We start from the raw sequence: 23,516 nt of genomic DNA, 5'->3' as shown, positions 1-23,516 counted from the left end.
AACCTTTTCAGAGTATACAAGTTGCTATATCTCATCTGCAGGAACTGATAACTACAGACAACTTTTCTGTTTACTCAATACCTCAGCAGTTACCTAAGCATTGCGTGGGTAAGGGCCTCAGAGTCCAGGATGGTTGATGCCACTCACAGAGACTATTTTGTATTGTCTTTGTCCCCAGGACAAGTGATCCTCCAGTTCTCTGGCAGCAGCGAAGGGGAGAAGAAGCCCTTCCTTATAGCACCTTACAGTTTTAATTGCAAATAACATCTGAAATGACATTTTTATGTTCTGGTGACAGCTGATGGAAGAATTAGCTGCTGGCCACGGGAAGGCCTGAGCATTTGTTTAGAGAGTCTCAGTTGGTAGTTCTACAACTAGCAGGCTGGGTTTCACTTTTACGGAAGGGTTGTCAGAGAATCTGCCATCATAAATTTAGAGTTTTTCCACATTGTGTAGTTTCCTTTCTGGAAGAGGGCCTTCTGTAAAAGACATCACATGGTAAAGATAGTTATTCATCAAAACTGAGTAATTATGTTGACTCCTCTTTTTTTGGTAGTTAAGGCCACGGCCTTCTAAAGTCTGCGAATCTTAGACTAGGTTGCAACTTTAATATGTAATGCAGAGCTCTAAGAAAGAAAGTAACCCTACTTAAATTTAAAATAAACATAACAGAAAAATGATGAGACTATAAACAAAACATTGACAAAAGTGATTACGCTGAAAAACGGCTCCAAAGAAACCTAGGTCCTAATGAATGTTACCTGTGTGGCAAATTAGAACGTGGAGAAGTAATTAAATTATAAATCTTGAAATCAGGAGATCATCCTAAATTATCTGAGAGGACCGTGCTGTTGCCTCGGTATACTTGGAGGAGGTAGAGTTCAGACTCTGCAGAGAGTCTTATTGGAGAGAAGGAAGATGTTATGCTCTTAGCTTTGAAAGAGAAGGAAGGGGCATGGGCCTCAGAGGGCCAGACTGCATCTGCAGAGCCAGAACAGCCAGGGGAGCTGTTTCTCAACAGAGCATCTGTCCACCACCACCCCCCCCAGTCCAACTCTTACCTTGGCGTCATCCCACGGGACTGTTTTCAGGCAGCAAATCCATAAAGGAATATATTTGTTGCTAAACATGACAATATTTATGATGATTTGTTATAGCGGGTGTACAAAACTAATAAGCTGTGTTTAAATCATTGGAAAAGAGATGAGAAGAGTTTAAAAATGAAGCCAAAGTAATAATTACAGCTAAGCATGGTGGTGCATGCCTTTAATCCAGCCATCGGAAAGCTGAGGCCGGAGGACTACACGTTTGACAACAGCTAGCAAGCCCATGACTCAAAAAATAATTCAAAATATTGTAGAATGATGTCCCAACCCACTAAAAACACCATATTAACAATTTATAACCTGAAGAATTCTGTTGCTGTTTTTATACCAGTGTCCCTCTTTCTAGGTGACTCCAGAGCTCAAATGCATGAAGTATGTGGGCCAATAAATGTTTGGTGACATCGTGTAACTGATGCTAGGTGTTTTTCACCAGCCATTAGATAAGTCAAGGCAATAAAAATAGTGTAGTTTGTTTTCTCCAAATTAATTTGAGTTTCTTATTCTGTGCTAGGTTTATATTATCTTTCCTGTGGAAAACTACATTCTAATCAGCTGATTTTTCCCTTAAATTTGAAGCAGTAATTATTATAGTAAGGCAGGAAATTCCACAGCTATCATTTAGCACCAACATGTTGTTTGAAAATTCCACGGGTCTATGAACTTCTCCAGCTTACAAAGCACTTACACATGCCAGTCATGAGAATCGGCTGTGCTATGTATTTAATGCTGTTATATCATATTACCACACATTGAGGGTGACGACACAGCGGCCTGGCCGTCTGCAGTCTAATAGTCTGGTGTGGGTCTTTCTGAAGGGGAAGTCTCTCTCTGAGAGCTATAAGGAGAAACTCTCTCCTTGCCTTCTCCAGCCTCTGCATCTCCCACCAGCAAATCTGAGTCCCACCCGAACTGTATCCCCTCCTCTGCCCCCACTCCACTCCATCATGTTCCATGATCATTATGATTAACTGATCTACCCTGGTAACCCAGAATCCTCCTTCTATCTGAAGACCATTTATTTGTCCAACCCTATTGATAGCCTTAGTTCTCCTTGCTGTGTAGCCTAAAACGTCCACAGGTTCCAAAGAGTGGAACACAAACATCTGTGGGGGACAAGACGTCTGTACCATGCTGTACTGCCTTAATAGACACAGCTCTGAAAGCATAGAATGCAGAAGTATTGAAGAGAAAGGATTTTCACCTTTATTATTTCCCTAGAATGAATTAAGGGCCTTCCGGTGCTGAGCAAATGAATGTTGCCCACTGGAAAGGTTTTGAAGCACATTATCAAATTCTCTCTCTCACACACACACAAAAAAATCTCGAGTCACCACTGTCTATTCAATTATTACTTTTCTTTACTCTTCTTTATACTCAAAAGCAAAGTGAAAATAACTCAGCACTCCCTAGAAGCTGACCAAAACCAATGAACCCACAAAGTCCCTGCACTTTCAGAATATTTTATGGCCTAGATGACCTCTGCATATGTTATGACCTTAGATGATTATCTTCCTACATAGCTCTTGTATTTTTTTCTCTAACTCCGTTATGGCAATAACTTTATTCTATTTTTATTATGTGCTTTTGTTTATTTCTTCCCTTAAGACTTGGTGATAATCAGCTGCCATTATGGCACTTTCAACCAAGGGCTCTAAAGTCAAATCAGTCAAGAGTCCATTTGGCTCCACACTTACTACATGTTCTTGGTGTCTCTGTGGACTGTAACGTGGTGATGGCTGTGAACTGTGACGTGGTGTAAACTGTAACGTGGTGGTGGTTGTGTACTGTAACGTGGTGGTGGCTGTATTAGTTACTTTTTAGGGCTACATGAGAAACAAATTTCAGGACATGGAGAGAACTGAGAGCAGTACTTGACTTGAAATAAGTACCTAATCATAAGTAGTTAGAAATGCTTTCTGAATCTATTATTATATTGTTGTGTCTAAAACACTGGCTACTAGACTAACATTAAAGTACTTAAATAAAACAATAATTTTGCATTCTTTGATAATACTGTTCAAAATTCTGGTAAGAATGAGTAATCTTTATTAACCTCAAATTTTTATTGTCATCACATGAACTTAAAACTCTGTTTCTGAAATTATATCATTATTTTATGACCCTATAATAAAACTAAATAAAAACATATAATTTAAGATGCTATTCTAAAATTGTGTTCTGATTTTTTGATCTAGAATGGAGGGGAAAAATCCCTGCCAATTACACTACAATACTTTTGGCTACTTAAATTTTTATCTTATGTTTTTTGAAAATTACGCTCTGAATCAAACTGATTTGGGCTTGGATTTTTTTTTTTTTTTTAATCACACATTACAACAATGTAAAAAGCAATGGATGAGTTCATGCAGCCCAGAGTTTTAACTGCATCAGAAATGTTGCCTGGCTGAGAGTGATTTAAGATGTCATGGATTAGAAGGTGCACTCTGAGCTCAGAGAGGTTAACATTCACAGGTTAGAATCAATGAGTGATACATACAAGCAATAGGGAGAGTATTCGAGTATAGCCATTTGGGGCTCTTTCCCCTCAGTGACTGATGAAACGGGCTGTGATGGGCCAGGACTTGTGTTTTTCTGAGACACATTATTGCCCACGTCTCAGGCCTAGCGCTCAGGACACGGTTGCTCAGTTGCCTAACGAGCCTGCTAGCTTTGAGCCCTCAGCTCCACAGCCCTGAGCGTAACCCATGCAGAAACTCTCTCCTTGTCACTCTATGCCAACGTTAAGATTATGTAAAGGTTTTCTGTAGCTTTTGGCAGTGTCAGAGCCGTACATTCTACAAACAAATACTGTTTGAACAGTTTAAAAAAAAAAAAAGCCACCTACCATTTATTCAGGGCCTACTCTGTACAGGCAGTATGATAAGGGCTTTCGCAAAACTTCCCTGTTCGGTCTCCCGCAAGCCACATCCTTACATGGAGTATTGCATCTATTACCTTTCCAGTTGCTCCCACAAATACCTGGCAACCTGAGGGACGAAGTATCTATTTGGCTCATGGTTTAAGTGGGTCTACAGTCAGGCAGGAAAGAAAGGCTGAGGGAGCAGGAAGCAGCTGATCGCATTGCCTCTGCAGTCAGCAAGGAGGGAGCAAGGGACACTGGGAATCAGCAGGATCTCCTCTTCTTCGAAATCTGGGATCCCTGGGGGGGGGGAGGGGTTGGTGGGGTGCTTGTTTTCCGGGTGGGGCTTGTCTCCTCAGTTAAGCCTTTTTAGAAATCCTCTCACAGGCGTGTCCAGAGGTCTGTCTGTGACGGGTCACTCCAAATCCAGTCAAACTGACCATGAAGGGTAATCACGGCAAAGACAGAAAACTGAGAGTCCCTGAGCTAGGTAAATGAGGCTCTAGGAATCACGGCTTTGATAGGCCAAGCCTGTTTTAAACCCTGGTTTATTTGACTCTAATTACTCTACTGGGTTGGCTTCCGTATAATTATGTGGGTTATATCTTAGCAAATAAATAACTGCTTCCACTTAACTGAAATTAACTCAGAGGGAACTTTTTGTTGATTAAATTTGTTCTTTGACAGTTTCATACATGTGTGTGGAACATTCTGTTTCTTCTGGCCACCCCCTCCACCACGGTCTCTTCTATCCCTCGCATCCCTGCATCCCCAGCCCCTTATAGGTTGATTTCCCACATTCATGGCTTTTGTTTTGCTTTGTGATTCTCCTCAAAGGAGATTCGTGTGTGTGTGTCCTTCAGTCTATGTTCTTGCTGTCTGGTTCTTGTGAAGAAAATATACTTTATTGAAATGATCATAATGAAATAGTAAAAGCACAAAATATAGATCCACCGTTTTTCTCTAAATGGCTAAAATTAGCGTCAGATGGAAGCCTGTGTGTAACTCGTAACTGCCATTTGAAAATTGTCCATTCTGTGTTGTACTCATCAGTGTATATCTATATTTTTTTTTTGAAAAAGGGCCCACAAAGTAAAAATAGTTGTCAAGATAGCTCTACAAATTTAAAGGAATTACTATCAATTGAAATATTGGAGTAACTTATTCACTGGAATACTTCAGCATTAATAAATATATACTTATCTAGAAATGTGCTCTTCCATAAGAGATATGATTGAAGTTATAGTTTTCGAATGATTCGGGGGAAACAGCCCCACAATCTCTATATACATCATCAGTCTACGACAATGTGAACAATCTCTAACATTCTTTCCTTAATATAGGAGCCAGACAGTCTGTTCTTCCTGCTTTTTCCTTCACCAATTGTTGGCACCCCTACCAGGAAGTTGGATAAAGCAGCAGTCTTCAGACTTGACCATCTTATTGAATCACCTGGAAGAGCTTTAAAAAAGAAACACCAAACTCCTCGCCGGCCCTCCCCACAGCTTACAAGTTAAGAGAGGTCAGCTGTGGCCTGGCATCAGGACTGTTTTCAAACTTCCCAAACCATCCCCAGATGATTATCCTGTGCAGCCAAAGCTGAGAAATGCTGGCTATAACGTAGATAATAGAAAACACATCTGCGAGTTTGAGAAAGAAGGCTGACTCGAATAGCTTCACAATAATACCTGTGAATCAGCTACAGGTTTTGATGCACATGCCCTCTCTGTTCTGAAAACACCGTAGAGAATGGAGACTTAGATATGGTTCTAACTACACTACCATCTCATGGGCCAAAAAACTGTAACCGTGCCATTATCTCGCTGTAACTCTGCTCCTAAAATTATCTTATTTGTTTCTGGATTTCTGTTACAAATCTGCGTTTGGATCTTAGCACCGGAAACCCAGAAGTTCTACAGCTGTCTTGAGGGAAGGGAGTAGGAGTGAGCAGTAACAGGTTTGGAATTTATAACTTGCCATCTTAGGCAGTTACCCCAGCCAACTCTCTGAAAAGGCAGTTTGACACACTAATACAACTTCTGCCAAAATAATCCTTTGCAGAGCCAAAGTAACTTTAGGTATGATATACTGTCTGCAAACCACAAACTTATGAAACAAACAACTGTAACAGGCTATCTGAATTTCTGACATTGCTGTTTGCTGGAAAAATGCCCACAAAAGAAAGCAAGACTTTGAACAGGAAGTGGAAGTGATGTATCTAGGTCTCCAAATAATAATAATAATAATGATGATGATGATGATAATTTCTATCCATAAAAATTAACAATTAAAAAGTCTTCACAATAAAGCTTTGTATTTGGTTTGTATGGTGATTTAAAGTCACCTCAGTCCTTGGTAATGTTTTTTTTTTTCTTAAACAAATGTTTTTGGAGCTCAATCAGTGTACTAGAAAGGTAATTTACAAGAAAATTCAAGATTGGTTGACAAGAAGTGATCATGATTCTGTCAAGGCAGTCAAGGGAAGTCGATGCAATGTTCATAGCCAGCATTGTAGTTGTTTCTAATTAGCATATTTACCTCTGGTTCAGCCTCTACATCATTACCCATCAATACTCCACTTTAAACAGCTCCTTGATATTACGTCTTCTAAACAATTGGCAACTGCAAGAGCAAACACTGTACGAGAGGAACATGTGACCTCTTAAGAGGAAAGCGTCATCTACTGGGACTTGATAGCAGTGAATGAATATTCATTCAATAAACATCTGTTACTTCCACAAGCCACAACAGTAAATCAGTGTTAAGGAGCTGAACAGAGATGAACACCATATCCCCTTCCCTCACCTCAGATCAATCTCTTTACAATGGCATCATCTGGTTTAGGTTTTACATCACCTGTAAGATACTGAAACTCACCGCAGTCACGTGACTGGGGCACTAGAGCTCCCGGGGTCAGCCTCTCACGCTGGCTTTAGTTATTTGGTATTCACATTACTCAGTTGTACATTAATGAAGTCATGTGGCTGTGAATATTGCAATGCTGGTCATCCTTTGCAGCCTTTAAGACACGTGCATACTCTTGCGGCATTTTCTGTGTATACACACAGGTGCTCAGATAAACAATTACATCTTATATATGCATATGTATCTAAGAGAGTGCGGTCATACCTAGTCATCAGTCCAATCACTGCTTGTGCTGGACCGGGCGGGGCACAGGTTGCCTAATGATGCTGGGGTTTCCTCCGCACAACACCTTCAAGGTGTTGTTCATGTGGTCACATCATGTGGTGTGTTATTTTTATGTGGTCACATCGTTGAAGTCACAGGCAGCGTTTCCCTTTCTTTACAGAAAGTAAGGCGTCTCTGCATTCTGGAAACACTTTCTCAGCTCATGTCAGATATACATGAACTTCTTGCTCCTCTTATGAAATGAAGGTTCAACTTAATGTTAAGATGTTCCCAAATCTGATTTGGGGGATATTTTTAAAGCATTAAAGAAACAATTAAAGTTCAGCAATAAGTGCTTTGTATTTAACATTTGGCTGAGTCTTCTAATATCCATGTAACAAAGCATTAAGATTCAATTTGTTACAATAAATACTTTGTCATCAACACAGAGGATTTTTTTTTATTTGTGAAAAGTCATTGACCTGCGTGTGCTACCCCAGAAAATCACATTTTTAAGTCTCTTCAGCTGTTTTCTCTTAACGACAGTGGTGAACAGAGTGGTATGGTTTGTACATTTGATTTAACAAACAGAATGATTTACAATTTGGGTCAACATCATCACAGACTAAAAAGACTAGCGTGGAGGGGGAGGGGATGAAGAAACAGCCTAACGAAAGAGTAAATTGCAGAGGCTTTGGTAGAAAATTTGTCCAAGACTGCAATCATTTCTGATATTTTTCAAGAGCTTACCTACACATTTCTTTCTCATTGAACAGTCTTTACCAACCTCACAATACAAAGACTGTCCGAAGGCAGGCAATCCCCGTTAGCCTCCTGAAACCACAGCATTTTAATTCACTCCACTGGCTTTCAGCATTTCCAGTGGGTCGTGGAAGGCAGCAAGTTTTACTGTTGATTGTGAGGGCCAAGAAAACTATTAATTGCCTCTCCACCGTTCTGTGGGCTCCCCTCACTTGCAATGTTATTCCTCTCTTTGGATGTGGCAGCGCTTAGAAGCCAAAGGCTGGCTCCTGTCAGAAGCCACCCTGTGTTGGCCCTGTGACCAGAGCTAGTTGTTTTATCTGTACGTGTGTTGGTTTCCATACTTGCCTCACTGAGTCGGCGAGAGTGTCTCAGAGTCAGCATGCAGAACTGGCCATGGAAAGGTAGTCCCTACCGCACACCTGTATGGCGACTTTTTTCAGGATATGCTTCCTGAGAACCGACAGGATGCAGGGCACTGGTGCTCAAACTGTGACTGTGACAGCAGGGAGTGGATGAGAACCCAGCATCTGAAGTAGCTCAGCCGAAGGAAGGTTTGCTCTCTCTCCTTTAAGAAGAAGGGTAACTTACCACAATTAAAAAATAATCAACGGCTGCTTTTTAACCGTGTAATTATCCTAAGATAGAACTTGTTTTTCATCTGCTCCACCATGGCTCCACTCATCGGTGCCTGCTTTCTCTGTGTGTAGTGTGTGTGTACTGTGTGCGTGTGTGTGTGTGTGTGTGTGTGTGTGTGTGTGCAGGGGTATGTTTTGAAAGACTTGTCACCTGCCTACAAAAATACCGTTTTCTCATTGGGTGAACTCTCAGTATTTGTTGAGTAAGCATGTGAAATTGCTTTTTACATTTTATGCACTTCAGGGCAGTAAAAGCGGGGTCCTTGGAGGCTGCTTATTTCACACTGCACAGATAAACGGAACTGCCACTGTTTATGGTGTGGGGAGCTCTTGTTTGGGGATATTGAGAACCTCTTTTTTAAATCATCCTCTTAGGTTATAAACCCTTTAGAGTAGAGATGATACTATAATTTTTGTTTGGTGCATATTTAGCATTGCGCTTTGTGCTATAAAGTAAAGGGCATGCATTAGGCTTAAATAAATACAGTCTCAGATATGCTAATAGATATATTTTCTAAATAAACTTTATGGAGATTTCTTTGTGTGTGGAAGCAAAGGCCATAAGGTAAGTCGTAGACTTCTTGTGTGCTTTGTTTTTGAGACAAGGTCTCAGCATGGAGCCCAGACTGTCCTCAAACGCTGTGCTTTATCTCGTTATCTTTACAGAGGTGAATCACCTTGCCTGGCCATCACAGGTTTTTAAAAGATAAATTTCTAATAACACAGGGGAAACATCAAGTCATGTGAACAAATATGTTTTTAAATCATTGCTGTCCTAAATTTAAAAGCTCTGGTGTGTGCGCGCGCACGCGCACCAGTTTTGGGTACAGCACCTACAAGGATGAAGGGTTAGCTAGAGGACTCAGGCTTTTGAACTTCCAATGTCAGGCCTTGACATTGCTCAGCTCTGGGTGTCAGGGGCCCTCAAGCAGGCCCTCTGCTCCTCTCCCCACAGTCACTGGCCTTCTCAGAGATCTCTGAGCCTTCCTTGGGTCTTCTGTATGATGCCAAGGGCTCCTGGAGACTTAGGGAGCAAGTGGCTTCTCCCTTTTACTGTCAGGGGTGCTATCTACAAGCTCATTAACTGGAGCTAGAATCTATGGCACTGCTTTTTATGCACATTAGCATGATGCTGAGCAAGAAGCAGACACACTTAGACCAAATACATACAAGTTCTGACTCCACTAATCTTAAAAATTATTTCTTCTATGAGCCTGGTTGAAATAGATAGATTTTAACCTTAATTGTCAGTATTTACACATTATGATACACTAAACTTAACCTCATCCATGCAGTAAGTGAGCGGGTTGGGAAGTTTTGCTGCCCTACTATGTTTTAGGAACAAAGCAAATCTGTGGTTTGGTATCCATGCTCTGACTATAGCTATTGGAAGTGTTGTGAGAAAAGGGACCACACCCATTGTTTAGGGGGTCGCAAGCACCCTCAACCTACCCAGCTATACAAACCCACGGCCCTTTAATTTCTTTCCACACTTTTATGTCTTGTATGCTTGGTCTATGCTGCTTTTTATGAAAATTATTTTAGACGGTGGGAAAATATTGTTTTCCTTATTATTCCACAGTATTTCCTTCAGCTGGCTTTGCGTGTGGAGGTAACCTCATGATTCATTACATGCCAAGCACATATATGTGTTCTATCCTTACATTAGTGGGGAAACAGTAAAAATTTTTATGCAAATAAACTATGATAAGTATATGAAAATAGTCTGAGTGATTGTAACAGTACTGACCTATACCTCCATAACAGAGAAAGTCTTTCATGTTACAGAGGGAGGTCAATAAACACGTTTAGAAGAAGCTGGTGATGCCTTGGAGGATATGAGAATGCTAACAGAAGGGAGGAGAGGACTTGGTGATGTCTTTGGGGCTATGAGAAGTATAGCAGAATGGGGGTAGAATTCTGAAGTTCTTGTTTTTGACACACTTATCACTTTTAGATTAGGCTAACCTGGAACTTACTATGTCATCAAGGCTGGCCAAACTCATGGCAATTCTCCTGCCTCAGCATCCCAAGTGCTGGAATCACTACTGCCATGAACCACCATGCCTGGCTTCTCAAGATCTGTCTACTGTTGTTAGGAGCAACGTTAAGGAATCTAGGACAGTTGACCCTTAACTTCCCCGGCTGAAGCATCCTCACTGAAGTGATAGCTTGTCATCATGCCTCAGTTATAAAGATATTCACGAGGATGTAAACAGGCTTATCATGGCAGATTAAAGTACCTTATTTACAAATGAAAGCACATTGCTTCATACCAAGTCTTTCCCTACTAGATATCATTTGTGCAAAATAGACAAAGTATCCAGAACTACCAGTAAGCAAACTCCTTCATCTAAAACGATTTCTTGCATATTTCCTCCCGAATCTCTTTTATACATTTTCCCAGGTGATTGCTGGGCTCACAGTTGTTGCTTGAAGAAGAGATACACATTTATTCTGATTTTACTTATGAGAAAAGCATCCCCAAAAAATCTACATGATAGTGTTAAGGCTTCAGTTAAAAAATGATACCCCAAATCTCTGGCTAGCCTTATCAAGTGAGTAGTCTATAAGCAGACCTTAGAAAAACTGGATTAGCCACAAACAGGAGTTGGTAACAATCACAGTTCTATTCCTCTTATTTTACATTCGCATGTCATTTTCCATCATTTTACTAAAGCCTCGCCCTTTATATTGGACAGTTTGAGTGGATTTCATTCTTATAGAAGGCAGATTACATGGGAACAAACATTGCCAGGCATATGGCATTTAAAAACATTTTGTATTATTTCCTTAGGATAGATTCCCAGAAGCAAAATCACTAGGTTAAAGGGTATGAACGCTTTTATGGCTTTGAAAACTACTGCCAAATGGTTTTCCAAAGAGGTTCTATCAATTTACGGAGCCTTCAATAAATACAGAGGAGGCCTCTATTCGCATTACTCTCACGGGTATTTGGCAAAAAGGTACGACCTTATTTTAATATACATTTCAAATATTTAAGGCAAAGATGAATAATTTTTATATGCTGTTAAGTAGATCTTGTTTCTAGTTTTCCTTTAATTATATGATGTCCTCATAATTTTATAAAGTTACACAGAACTATATGAGGCATATACGAATCTTTTTTTCACAGTGAAAACCATTTTGTAGTTTATTGTTTCATTTTTGTGTGGCTATGCTCAGGAAGGCACATTGAGGATTCAGTGTTTGCCTGGACAAATACACATTTTCTCCTGTGCTGTTTGTTGTTCTCTTCTTTGCATGTCACAGCTCCTCTCAACTTCATTAAGAACACAATTATGCTTGTTTTTTCCAAGAAGTAAAGTTTTAAGAACTTTTCTAGCTTTTCTGTTTTGAGACAAGGAAGCCCAGTTTGGCCTGGAATTCATGGGGACCTTCTTTTTTAATTATAAACTTAATTTAGAGATATTTCTATATCATACATATATCAACATAAATTAGATATGTGATACAGACATATCTCTAAGTAATCTGCTTTCATGTTGGTGCATAATTACCTTTTAGTTAATTATACAACCTTTCTGCTGTGATCTAGACAAAGTCTCTTATATTAATTTACTTAGTTATTGGGTTTTTCATTATTTACAAATGATTTTTTTCATTTTTTAATCAACTTTAATATTATGACAAATTCTAAAACAGCCTGCCTGAATCTTCACTTCTTAATTTACACAGAACCAGAACTAGAAGCTTGTTAAAAGCAGCATCGGTTTTTACTAAGTTCATGCCTGAGTATTTATTCATACCTTGCCCCTCCCTTCTGTTAAGGTAACACTTGCTCATTAAAGTAGAACAACAATGAACAGCTCTTCCAGAGGTCCAGAGTTCAAATCCCAGCATGGCAACTCACAACTGTGTGTAGCTCCTGTTCCAGGGGATCTGACATCTTCAGTCAGACACACACACGGTCAAAGCACCAATGTACATAAAATAAAGGTAAATTAATTTAAAAAAGACTGCTTTAATTAACACTTTTTGAAATCTGCCTCTGTATTTGTGCATACTAGTTGTGCGCAATCGCTGACAGCAGTAAGTTCCACGGTGCGGATGGACAGGTTGTGTAACTGTATTCCTGTACAATCTTTGTGGCTCTTCCCACCTTTTCAGAGATATCCCCCCTCATATTTATTAACCGATGTTTCCCTTAATTATAGTTCCCCTCCTCCACCCCTACTTCCTCCTCTTCTTCCTTTTCCTCATCTTTTCTTCTTCTGAGGCAGGGTCTTGCTCTGTTGTCCAGGCTAGCCATGAACTTTCTACAGTCACCATGTCTGGCAAGACACCTTTCTTAAAGTGGAGCTAGTACATACAATTAAAGCAAACCCCAGCAACTACAAAACTGTTTTCTAAAGGGCTTACCCACTTTTATCACCTCTGAAAATGGACAAAGGGAATTGAAGAAAAATCGTCTTGCCAGAACTTAATCATTAACTTGTTCTTTCTTTTTTAGTGAGAGGTATCTCAGTTTAGGATTTCTGCCTGTCTTGTTTTCTTTTTTATTAATTTAATTTTATTTATATATTTATTTATTACAGTTTATTCACTTTATATCCCTGCTGCAGTTCCCTTCCTCATCTCCTCCCAATTCCACTCCCTCTTCTCCCCCTATTCCCTTTCCCTAGTCACCTGATAGGGAGGACCTCCTCCCCTTCCTATCTGACCCTAGCTTATCAGGTCTCATCAAGGCAGGCTGCATCATTTCTTCTGTGGCCTGGCAAGGCTGCACCCCTGCCCCCAGGGAGGTGGTCAAAGAGCTGCCCACTGAGTTTGTGTCAGAGACAGCCCTTGTACCGCTTACTAGGAAACCAATTTGGAGATTGAGCTGCCTATGGGTTCCCTTTGAACAGGGCATCTAGGTCCTCTCCATGCATGGTTCTTTGTTGGAGTATTGGTCCCTGAAGGCCCCCCTGAACCCAGGTATTTTGGCTCTTTTGTTCTCCTTGTGGAGTTCCTGACTCCTCCAGGTCTTTCTATCTCCCTCTTCTTCCATAAGGATTCCAGCACTCCAAAGTTTGGTCCAGTCTCAGTATCTCCTTTGATATCCTGGTGGGTAGAGTCTTTCAGAAGTCCTCTGTGGTAGGCTCCTGTCCAGTTCCTTGTCTTCTCCTACTTCTGATGCCTGTCCTGTTTGCCCTTCTGATGGATGATGCATGCTGGAGAGAATGTGGAGAAAGGGGAATCCTCCTCCATTGCTGGTGAGAATGTAACCTTGTACAACCACTTTGGGAAACAATCTGGTGCTTTCTCAGACAATTAGGAATAGTGCTACCTCAGAGTTATCTCAAAGAAACAAAGTGGGAAATGATCACTGTGTTCTAGAGCCCAGGCTTACAGATAGTCCCGCCTGAGATCTCAGCCTGCCGCAGGTTCCACACGCTATGTCCTGGGGAGACCCCCAGATGTCAAGCACGTCATTGGACTTTGGGAGTCTGCAGACTATGGCAGGTAGAGCCTTGTAAACTACAGCTGGGCTTCACCTGGCTTCCCAGTAAACAAATTCAGTTTACCCAATAGAGGTAGAAAGAGAAAAGTTTACAGCCTGAGGGAGACAAGTGATTGCAAAGTACTAGAAAGAGCCCACAACAAAGCAAAACATCAAAACCAAAACCCAAAACCTAAAAAATGTGAAAGAAACATCGAGAAAAGTCACAGGGTAAAAAGAAACAAAAACCCACTCTAAGTCCACAGATTAATAAGTTTGCATTTCATATTTACTGTGAGCGGTGGGTTGCTAGGAGTTTCGTTTTGTAAGTCTCGTCCTAGCCTACACAATATACCAACCTTGGAACTTGTTGAACAACTGAAAAAACGATGGGTATGTGATTAGATAACCTGGAGGTTCACTGGAAGGCTAGTGGAAAAGCATCTCCCACACTGAAGAGATGAGATGCGCGTCTCACCTGTTCTCATCTTTTAAAGCAGACTCACTGGGTCACAAGGTTTGGTGGAAGAGAAGGGGGGGTTGCAGGAATGGGAATAGCCACCGCATGTGGGTTCAGTCTTTGCTCTCTGTCTGATCCTTGTAGGATTGCGAGAGGCTGCACAAGCCTTATTACAGGAAATGGTGGCAATCACCACATAGCCGACGTCTGCTTCTTGGTACTGTTTCATGGCACCTCGTGGGGAAAATCACTATATATTTTAGGGGATAATTTGCATCAGTTTACATTTATATACCACCTGAAGTGCTTATTCCTCACGACGATCCCTAATTTCAAACACAGACCTTGCAAAACCAAACAGAAAAGGTCAAGTAAGTATAAGCAGGGTGTCTTGTGAGGAAGGACTTCACGATAAAACCCAAAACATGCCGTAACTGAGGAGTCGCTCCTGCATCAGGGAGTGGCATCATGGTATTTTGCAGGGCACCCAGAAAAAGCCCGGGAGCAGCTGGGTTGGCAAACTGGGTGGAGGTAGCTGAGGACCTAGCATCGTGGCGCACGGGCTTCTCTCTCTAAACCTGGATGCTTGCACTGTCTTCATAGTTTAACAATGTGGAGGGTATTATCTGCTACATGCCTATTAAATTCTATTTCTTGCTTTTCTTTCGGCGGGGGCAGTAGCGATCAAATCCAGGCCCCTGAGCACGTGGGCAAGCATTCTGTTATTGAGCTGTATATCCCCAACCAGCTTTCAGGTATTTTGCCAAGAACATTGTCTTTATTGTGTGTATTTTCTCCCGGCCTACTGATACCTCCAGGCTCGGTTCAATATAACATCTCTTGGTTGAAGCCCACAGCCACAACTCTCAGCAGCATTAGTAATTCCAACTGTTAGTTTAACTTTAAATAAACTTTTATTACACAAAGGTTGTCATAAAGTGGGATACTTTTCTACCTTGCACACAATTATTATTTTTCATAGAAAGGCTGCTTCTGAACCACTGCTCCAATCTCATTTTCTTTCTCCTGTAATACAGCACTTCTCATTTTTTATCTATTTCTTCACAACTAGAAACTGAGCTTTCCCAACTGCTTAAGAATTTGAGAGTTCCCAAATATTCTGAGACTCCGTGAGTCCAAACTCACCAAAGATCCGTGGAGTATTTATCAACAGTTAGCCTTTGGGCCTTCAGGCTATTTCTAGGGTATTGAATCTCCCTCAGAAACTCACCTTTTACACACAGCCAAGGCTGCATCCTCAGCCTTGCCCAAACTCCAAACTGGCTGGCTGTGCTCTAAGGGCTGTCACATGATGTAAAGTCGGAAGTTTTCGGATTCAGCTCCTGTCTACCCTCCAGCCTAATCAAAGCGTTGGTGCACTGACCCACAGACCACCACCCCTCTTCACACGACTTTGTTCTAACTGGAATATCCTTCCTTCCTTCCCACCTGGGTGAAAGTCAGTAACGGGTTTCCTTCCCGACACGGCCTTTCCTTCTGGCAGGAAGTGGGACACTTGGCTCTGGACACACCAAGTGTGAAAGAGGTTTGTGTGTCTAGCATGTAGCGGCGGATCGCCCCTTTGTGTAATCTTACCGAACGCGTGTCTTCGAAAGTTACAAACGTGACCTAATGAGTAGCTTGTTTTTACCCAGGCTTTTCTATTTGGAGGACTATGCTTTGGCTCACTCATTTTTTTTTTCCCCTCTTCCCCTTGAACACTGGCTTATCTCTCACGGCTCTGCCATGCTAGCTTCTCTTGTGAACTCTTTCTCCCAGCACCCCTGGCCCTGGACACTTGTGGGAGAGGAATGCACAAATTCCTTTGAGGTTCCATCACTGGAACACGTTCTCAGGAGCTGCAAACAGGAAGTGTCTGTACTTCTGTCTAGTTAGTGCTTGGGGCAAAACTGGCCTCCAGTTGCAGATTCCGCAAACAGAAAGGCGGGAGCAAAGCAGCCTTCATGACCCCCTCGGAAAACTTTTCCTGCCGACCCCGCCACGGACGCACCCAGGGCCCCTCCACCCTGCAGCGAAAGGGCCCGCCGCCCGGAATGTCAGGCTGTCGCCCCTCCAACGTCCTTCCTCCACTCCTTCCATCTCGGGCGGGACATTTGAAAAACAGTTGGGGATTTTTCTAAGTTCTCCAGGCGTCCGGAGGGCAGTCCCCTCTGGCATCCACGCCGCAGGACGGGAGCCAGGGCGGATTGAGGTCGGCGCCCGGTGTCAAGCCCCCGCCACCCTCCGCGGGCTTCACCTTGCCGGCGGCTCGCAGGGGCCGGGAGCAGCCCGCTCCGCCCGCGCGCGGGCCTCCTCCCCAGCGCCGCGCGCCTCCCGCCCCCCGGGGGCTCCGGGGAAGCCCGGCCGCGCGCCGGGGCTCCCGCTCAGGTACGGGATCCCCCTCCGCCCCGGCAGCGCCGGCCCCCGCGGCCCCCGCGGCGGGGAGGCCAATGGGCAGCGTCGCGGGGGAGAGGCGGGCCCAGGCCGGAAGCCACCCGCGGCCCCGCGCGAGCGCGCCCCCGCCTCCTCCTCCTCCTCCTCCAGGGCGAGCTCGGCGGCCCAGGGCGCCAGGGCCAGCCCGCCGGTCCCCGCCGCGCTCTTTGTCCCGGCCGCGCGCGGGCGGACGCGTGCGCATCTCCCAGCCCGCCCTCCCCGCCCCCCGCCCCCCGCCCCCACCCCCGGCGGCGGGGAAGAGGAGGCTCAGCGGGCGCGCGCGCGGGGGCGGGGGCGCGCGGCCCCTGCGCCCGCCCGCCGGGCACGCGCGCCGCCGCCGCCCCTCCCTCCCTCCCCACCCCCGCGCGCGCGCGCTCCCGCCCGGCCGGCCGGCTCGCCCGCTCGGAACTTGCTGACGGCGCGGCCGGGAGGAGCCGAGGCGAGCCGAGCGGGCCGGCGCGGAGGCTGAGCGCGCGGGGGGCTCCCGCGTCCCTGCGCCTCGGCCGGCGGAGCGCCCACCCCTCGGCGGCGGCGGCGGCGGCGGCGGCGGCGGCGGCGGCGGCTCCCGGAGCGCGGGGCGGCGCCACCCTCCGGCCGCGCCGCGGCACTGCACGGCCGCCTGCGACTTTCCATGTTCCACACTCGCGGGCCGGAGCCTCGGCGGCGGCTTTTTTTTTTTTTCCCGCCCCCCCCGTCCGTGCCTCCCCCCCCCGGCTGCCTCCATTTCCTCAAGGAAGGCTCGCCGGCGCGCTCCCTCCCTCCCCGTCGGCGTAGCGGCGCGCGAGCGGCCCGGGCGGGCGGGCGGCCGAGGTAAGGCGGCGGGGCCGGGGCCCGCGTGGGGGGCGGCGGGGGCGGGGGCGGCAGCTTTGTTCGCGCCGGGCGCCGCGCTCGTCCGTCCGTCCGCCGCGCTCGTCGGTCGGCGGCGCGGGCCGGCGGCTCCCGCATCCCCCGGCGGCGGCGGGCGGGCGGCGGGCGCGGCGGCGCGGTCCCCTGCGCGGCCCTCCCTCCCCACAAAGGACCGCGGCGCTGCGTGGCCCCGGCGCTCGCCCCGGGGCGGGCCGCGCCGATCGGTCGCCCTCGTGGGGGCGGGGGGCGGGGAGGGCTTTTGTTTGTTTGTTTGTTTGTTTTGCCCGCGGGCTCCCGGCCGCTTTGCGGATTTTTCCTTTTTTTTTTTTTTCCTGACAAAATGTCGGTCGGCGAGGGAGGAACGGAGCGGGGGACGCCGGTGGCACCGGCGGCGTCGCGGGAGGCGCAGCTCGGATCCTGCCTTTCCCCGGGTGGCAGCTCGGGCTTGGCCGGGTGAATCCTCGCCGCCCGCCGTGGGGACGGCTGTGGGGCGGCTGCCAGTTGATTTTCTTTTTTTTTTTAAATTTGGCTGCTGTGTTCAAAGGTTCTCGGTGCGCACGGGAGGACCCGCCACCGTAAATAAGCGTATGGGCGACTAACGGGGTCTGTTTCCCCCCGGGGAGGGAGGATCCGGCGGCTCGGACCGGTGTCAGCCCGCAGATATTTAGACGGTATTAGTGACTTTCGAACATTCCCGGAGAGATCTGTTATTTACAGTTGTCATATGTTATTAATGCCCGTTGCCCAAGTTCCCTGGCAGATCTGTCTCAAGCCTTCTGAGAAAGTAGACAATTGATAGATTGTCTGAGGGATGGGGAAAAAATGTGAGTGGGTTTTCCAACTCGAGTTTGCCGAATCCCTCCATGCCTGTGGTACCTTGCACAGCAGCCTCCCTCTAACCTTGCTGGACCACAGGTCCGGGGACTTGTGAATCCTTTCACTGAAACACTCCCTTACTGCTTATCGAGAGGGCAGCATGCTGCTGGGTCATTTCTTAAGGTCTAACCTTTCTCTCCGGGTCCCTTCTCTCCTCAGAAGTTTTCCCAGGGATAACTTCTCCAAGATGTCCAGTGATAGGCAGAGGTCGGATGATGAGAGCCCCAGCACCAGCAGCGGCAGTTCAGATGCGGATCAGCGAGACCCAGCCGCTCCAGAGCCCGAGGAACAGGAGGAAAGAAAGCCTTCTGCCACCCAGCAGAAGAAGAACACCAAACTCTCTAGCAAGACGACTGCTAAGTTATCCACCAGTGCTAAAAGGTAATGGCTGCAGGGCAGGACTCACATTGAAGGGGTGCCTTCTTCTCCCATTGGGTGCTTTTGTTGGCTCAGCGTCAATGGCAACGGTTCAGAAATACTCCTCCACCAGATGTACTTGAACTTGGGTGAGCTGTCACTCCGTGGTGTCTAGGCAGCCTTCCTGCAGCTGCCTTTGACTCCAGAGCAAGTGTACTTTGTTCTGTGCTATGGTAACTTCAGGAGTCACGCATTCTGACAGATGAAGGGGCTTGGCAAGGAAAATTTGGTGAACCCAAATTAGATGGTGCATTGGAGAGATTTCCCTTTGTGAGCTGTGCTCGAGTGAAATTGACAATTCTAGAGATCAGCAATGCCTCTCTCCATGAAATTGAATGGTCAGAAATGATAATGTTTGCTAGAAAATTGCTAACGGCCAGGCTTGGCTGTATTGGAAAGCAGATCTTAGAGTGTGCTTTAAGTTGGCTCACAGTTTGTATGAAGAAGACTTTAAATCTTGCAGCACGGGTGCAGTTGTGGCTAAATTATTGTTATTCTGCCTTCTTGGTGAGGGCACATAAAATTCAGAAGTAGCCAGTTACATCTTTAGATGTCATTCGTGACTGAAAACGTGTGACTGAAAACGTCACTGTCCTTCTTTCTCATCCCTCTAAAACTTGTAGATACGTTTGACAGGTTAACAGCAGGGGAAACATTACTGGGGCGAAGTTAAAGATCAGTTGTTTTCTGTTGACTCTTATTTTCTGTGGTGACAGAAAAAATTCTGCAAGTACACCGCCTTGCAGTGGTGGTACTGTTGGACTATCTAGAAAAGCTAGCGATTAAAATGAGATGTACCCACATTACCCAGTACATGTGCTGTGTTGATTTTTATTGGTCAGGAATGGAGGAAGAAACATGTGGACTCCTATTATATGTTGTATTTTTATTGTGATTCAAAATATTTGCGTGGATTTTAACTATCAGTCAAATGCTCAAAGCTTTAGACTATTTCTTTGGTGAGGAGCAGTCTTGGAAAGTGCCCAGTTTGCTGTAGTGTTGTAGAGGATCATATTAAACATGCCCTAAGCTCAAAATGCTCTAAATGTGAATAGTGGACGGACGGTTGCCTTTTGCTTATACCTTGAGCTTATGTACTTATTTTCTTCCTTTGCAAATTTATTCGCCCTTAAATCAGAGAAGACGGGCATAGTTACTGTGAATGACTATTTGAAATTTTTATTGGCAAAGATATTTGTAATTTTTAACTTTTCTTACCGGTAAAATATTGCCAAAACTGTGAATGTGGTCTTGTAGCAGCCTATTAATTTTTTAGCTCAGTAAAAAGTGACTTGAAGTCATTGTCAAATTCTCTGGTGTTTTCCCTCCTCCCTTTTTGTCTCATTTGCATATAAGCTTGAAAAGAGAATTTCTTTGGTAAAAACTGTTTTTTAATAGATTATATGTCCTTCACTTAGTAGTCAGTAAGTACTAGTCCTCCAATCAGGTGTAAATGAGACACTTTTTTACGGTAGCACGTGAGAAAAAGAGCTGCAAAGTTTGTGCTGAGGGATTTGGGTTATGCCTCTGAGAACAAAGAGGAAGCAGCCATGTTAGCGTTACTGAAGGCAAAGCCAGCCTTGCATTTAACTGCATGGTGGTAGAGGGCAGTGTGATTCCCCGGTTAGTCTGCAGACTACCTCAGATCCTTTTTGTTTGTTCTCATTTCATTAACAGAATTCAGAAGGAGCTAGCTGAAATCACCCTTGATCCTCCTCCTAACTGCAGGTAGGAAACAAATTTTCTTGTTTGGATTTTGAGTTGTGGGAAAATATTGAGAGATTAATGATCTTGCCTGGATATATGTGCAGCCTAAGAAGCCGGCTTCATTTGTTTCCTTTTTTGTTTTGAAGTGCACTAAGCTAAAATTATCCAGATTAATTAAATAAAAACGGGAGAAAAGGCACTCTTTAGCATGTGCACAGTGTGAACTTACGAATAGAGGGTTTTATGCTTCTGAAATCAGGGTGGGTGGTGCTGATTTTGCCTGTGGCTATAGAGCATTTTTGTTCAAAACCATATTTTAGTGATTTCTAAAATTTTCAGATTTAAAGAACTGTTTGTGTGCAATCTGAAGTAACCTTCCAAATTTAGAAATTGCTGGATCCAGTGTTAGGGTTAGAAAATGTAAACGCAATAAAGAAGAGTGTAGTCATTTGTGTGTGATTTATTCAGTAATTTGCCTTAAGGATAAATTTTATGTGCTAAACTAATGGTTTCAGTTATTTTCCGGACAATGCATTGTTGGAATTATTTACATTTTAAGCAATTGTCCTAATTATTTGAGAAAATTCTTAGTAAGTAATAAGTTGTAATTGTGGAAAGAATTTCACTGGAACCCAGGTAGACTAATTTAAGATAGTTATGTTTAATAATGTTAATATGTACCAAAAGTAGCCACTGGGTACATTTTTTGGTCTTTTTTGTTTGTTTGTTTCATCTATACTACTTATTTTTGAACAGTGATTTTACATATATGGCTTATGAAATGCAGCACATTTAGAGATAAATTGAAATAATTTGCATAGAAATAGATTCTCATGATTGAGAGTTGCTGTGCAGTTGAGGCGATGTTTTGGGTAGGGAAAAATGCCTTGGCGTTTAATCTGTTTCTACTACAAATTCTTTTGTTTGTTCTTTTGTTTGCTTGTGTTGATAACAAGATGTATCTCTTAAGTCAGCCATAAACACAAATGTTACCATTGACCTCTTACTACATTAATCAGATCTGTTGATAAGGTGATCTGATTCTGAGTTTCCAGTGAATTAATAGTTCTGCTTATTAAGTGCAGGTACGTCCAAGCTCATCGTATTAATTTAGGAGCTCTGTTACCCAGTTCTGTAGCCACTAACCACATGCAGCTCTTGATGCTTTACTTGTGGCCAGTTCAAAGTGACATGCTAAAGTGTGACATATGCATTGGATTTTAAAAGTTTAGCAGAGCATAAAATTTTGCTGTTATTTGTTGAAGTGATAATATTGTGGCTATGTTTAATAAATGTTTTTAAACTGTTTTCACTTTTTTTAGTTGTTAGAAAATTTACAACTAATTATGAGTGACTAATGCTACATTTTTGCTGCTTTAAAAATAAAGTAAATTGATTACACAGAAGTATTTCTGTACAACCTCCTAAATGGTGTGTCAAATCTGTGTTCATTTAAGAAGGTCAACCTAAGTTTGCTCTCTTAAAGAATCACTTAATTTTCAATGTGTAAACTTATTTTTTCAGTATGAGACATGCAAAGATCAGCACAAAACTTTGCTATTTGAAAATTGTGTGTAAGGTCAAAGAAAAGATAGTTGATTTTTCTGCAGATAGCACAAAGTAGGGGCCAAGCGTAAATCTACAAAATGTGGTAGGCGTGTATTGGATGCCCTCATAGCATCCCTGTGGTGCTGAGGAAGCCAGCTTTTACATTAAAAGCCTGGGAGGTCACCAAGAATTATTTTAGAGGAAATAGAAGCTTTCTGTGGGGCAGAGAGTTACTTGCTCTGTGTTCTTCCTTGGTGGACCAGTCCATGAGAGAGTGCTTTCAGCATTCGCCAGTTAGTGGGAGAGTGAGACTTTGTTCCTGCCTGTGCCCAGCAGTTTGGGTCTGTTTTCTCTCGGTGCACATAACTGTCGAATATTGCAGATGGCGTCTTTCAGTTTTCTATTTCTTTACTGAGTTTCTTTGCAGCTGCATAAGTAGTTAGGAAAAAAGTGGACATTATAAATTTTATCTTAGCAATTTGAGGTTTGGCTTTCTTCTCTTCAGTGCCTTGCCTGTAAAAAGACCAGATACTTTTATGTCTAATTCTGTGTGGAAGGTTTATTCCTTAGCCCGATAGGAACTTTGTGGATTGTTTGCGTGCAGGCAGTGTTGGATTTTGACAGAAAAGTCTAAATTGTATTATATATATTTTTTGCCTTCCTGTCAGATCTGGGAAAGAATTGTTTCTTAAAATTCATAGGTGTTTGAATGTTTCTTGTAAGGCTTAGAGAGAGTGTATACTTTAAATTTACTCTTTATTTAGGCTACCGTTAAAAACGAAATTTTCTATTCATAAGTACATACGTGGGTTTGCATTGTCTGCAATGTAAGAAACCTAATACTATGGTTTTGGATGTGTGTGGGTTTTTGTTGTTTCATTTTTGTTTGTTTTTAAGCTTTCAAAGTATGTGACATTTAATTCTATTCAGGGCAGAAATGTAAAACATATTTGTATCTCAGAGTTGAATGAAATCCAGGAAAATTCAGAAAAAAAAAAGAACCAGATTATTCAGTTGGAAGATTTTTATTATATTTCTTCCTTTAATTAGCAGTCGTTAGTTGGGTCTAATCACCCAGAGTGATCAAGTATTGTTTTAATTGTTGAATTGTGTGCCCTGAAGTAAGCTCGACGGTAGTTGGGTATATTCCTTCATTTTCCTGGTAGTAAGACCATTGATGACAGTGTGATCACTGGCGATTTGGTTGTACGGGTTTGGAATTAGGAGTGCTGCTTTTGCTCACAGGCAGGATCGGAGTCCCTTCTTAGAGAGCTCTCTTTGGAAACAC

At 43.7% G+C, this 23,516-nt stretch overlaps 1 protein-coding gene and 1 long non-coding RNA gene across 3 annotated transcripts in view; one reads left to right on the top strand and one right to left on the bottom strand.

Annotated features, from left to right (window-relative positions):
* Window positions 1-18,817, bottom strand: part of LOC132655930 (uncharacterized) — a 33,059-nt gene extending 14,242 nt beyond the window's left edge. The window contains exon 1 of the long non-coding RNA XR_009593894.1: window positions 18,687-18,817. This is a non-coding gene — a long non-coding RNA (uncharacterized LOC132655930). The remainder of the gene's footprint in view (window positions 1-18,686) is intronic.
* The window catches only part of Ube2e3 (ubiquitin conjugating enzyme E2 E3), a 55,039-nt gene continuing 48,886 nt past the window's right edge, over window positions 17,364-23,516 (top strand). The window contains exons 1-3 of one of the 2 annotated variants that reach the window (XM_021643323.2): window positions 17,364-17,644; window positions 18,716-18,937; window positions 20,651-20,701. In XM_021643323.2, the coding sequence (XP_021498998.2) occupies window positions 17,466-17,644; window positions 18,716-18,937; window positions 20,651-20,701 (452 nt within the window). In that variant the 5' untranslated portion in view covers window positions 17,364-17,465. Of the gene's footprint in view, window positions 17,645-17,943; window positions 18,134-18,715; window positions 18,938-20,650; window positions 20,702-23,516 lie in introns of those variants that run through there. The other variant, XM_021643322.2, reaches the window with a different exon arrangement.

This window comes from Meriones unguiculatus, chromosome 8, assembly GCF_030254825.1.
Source record: "Meriones unguiculatus strain TT.TT164.6M chromosome 8, Bangor_MerUng_6.1, whole genome shotgun sequence".
Taxonomy (NCBI): Eukaryota; Metazoa; Chordata; class Mammalia; order Rodentia; family Muridae; genus Meriones; species Meriones unguiculatus.
Note: the sequence above shows the minus strand (reverse complement) of the source record. Positions and strands in the feature narration are given on the sequence as shown.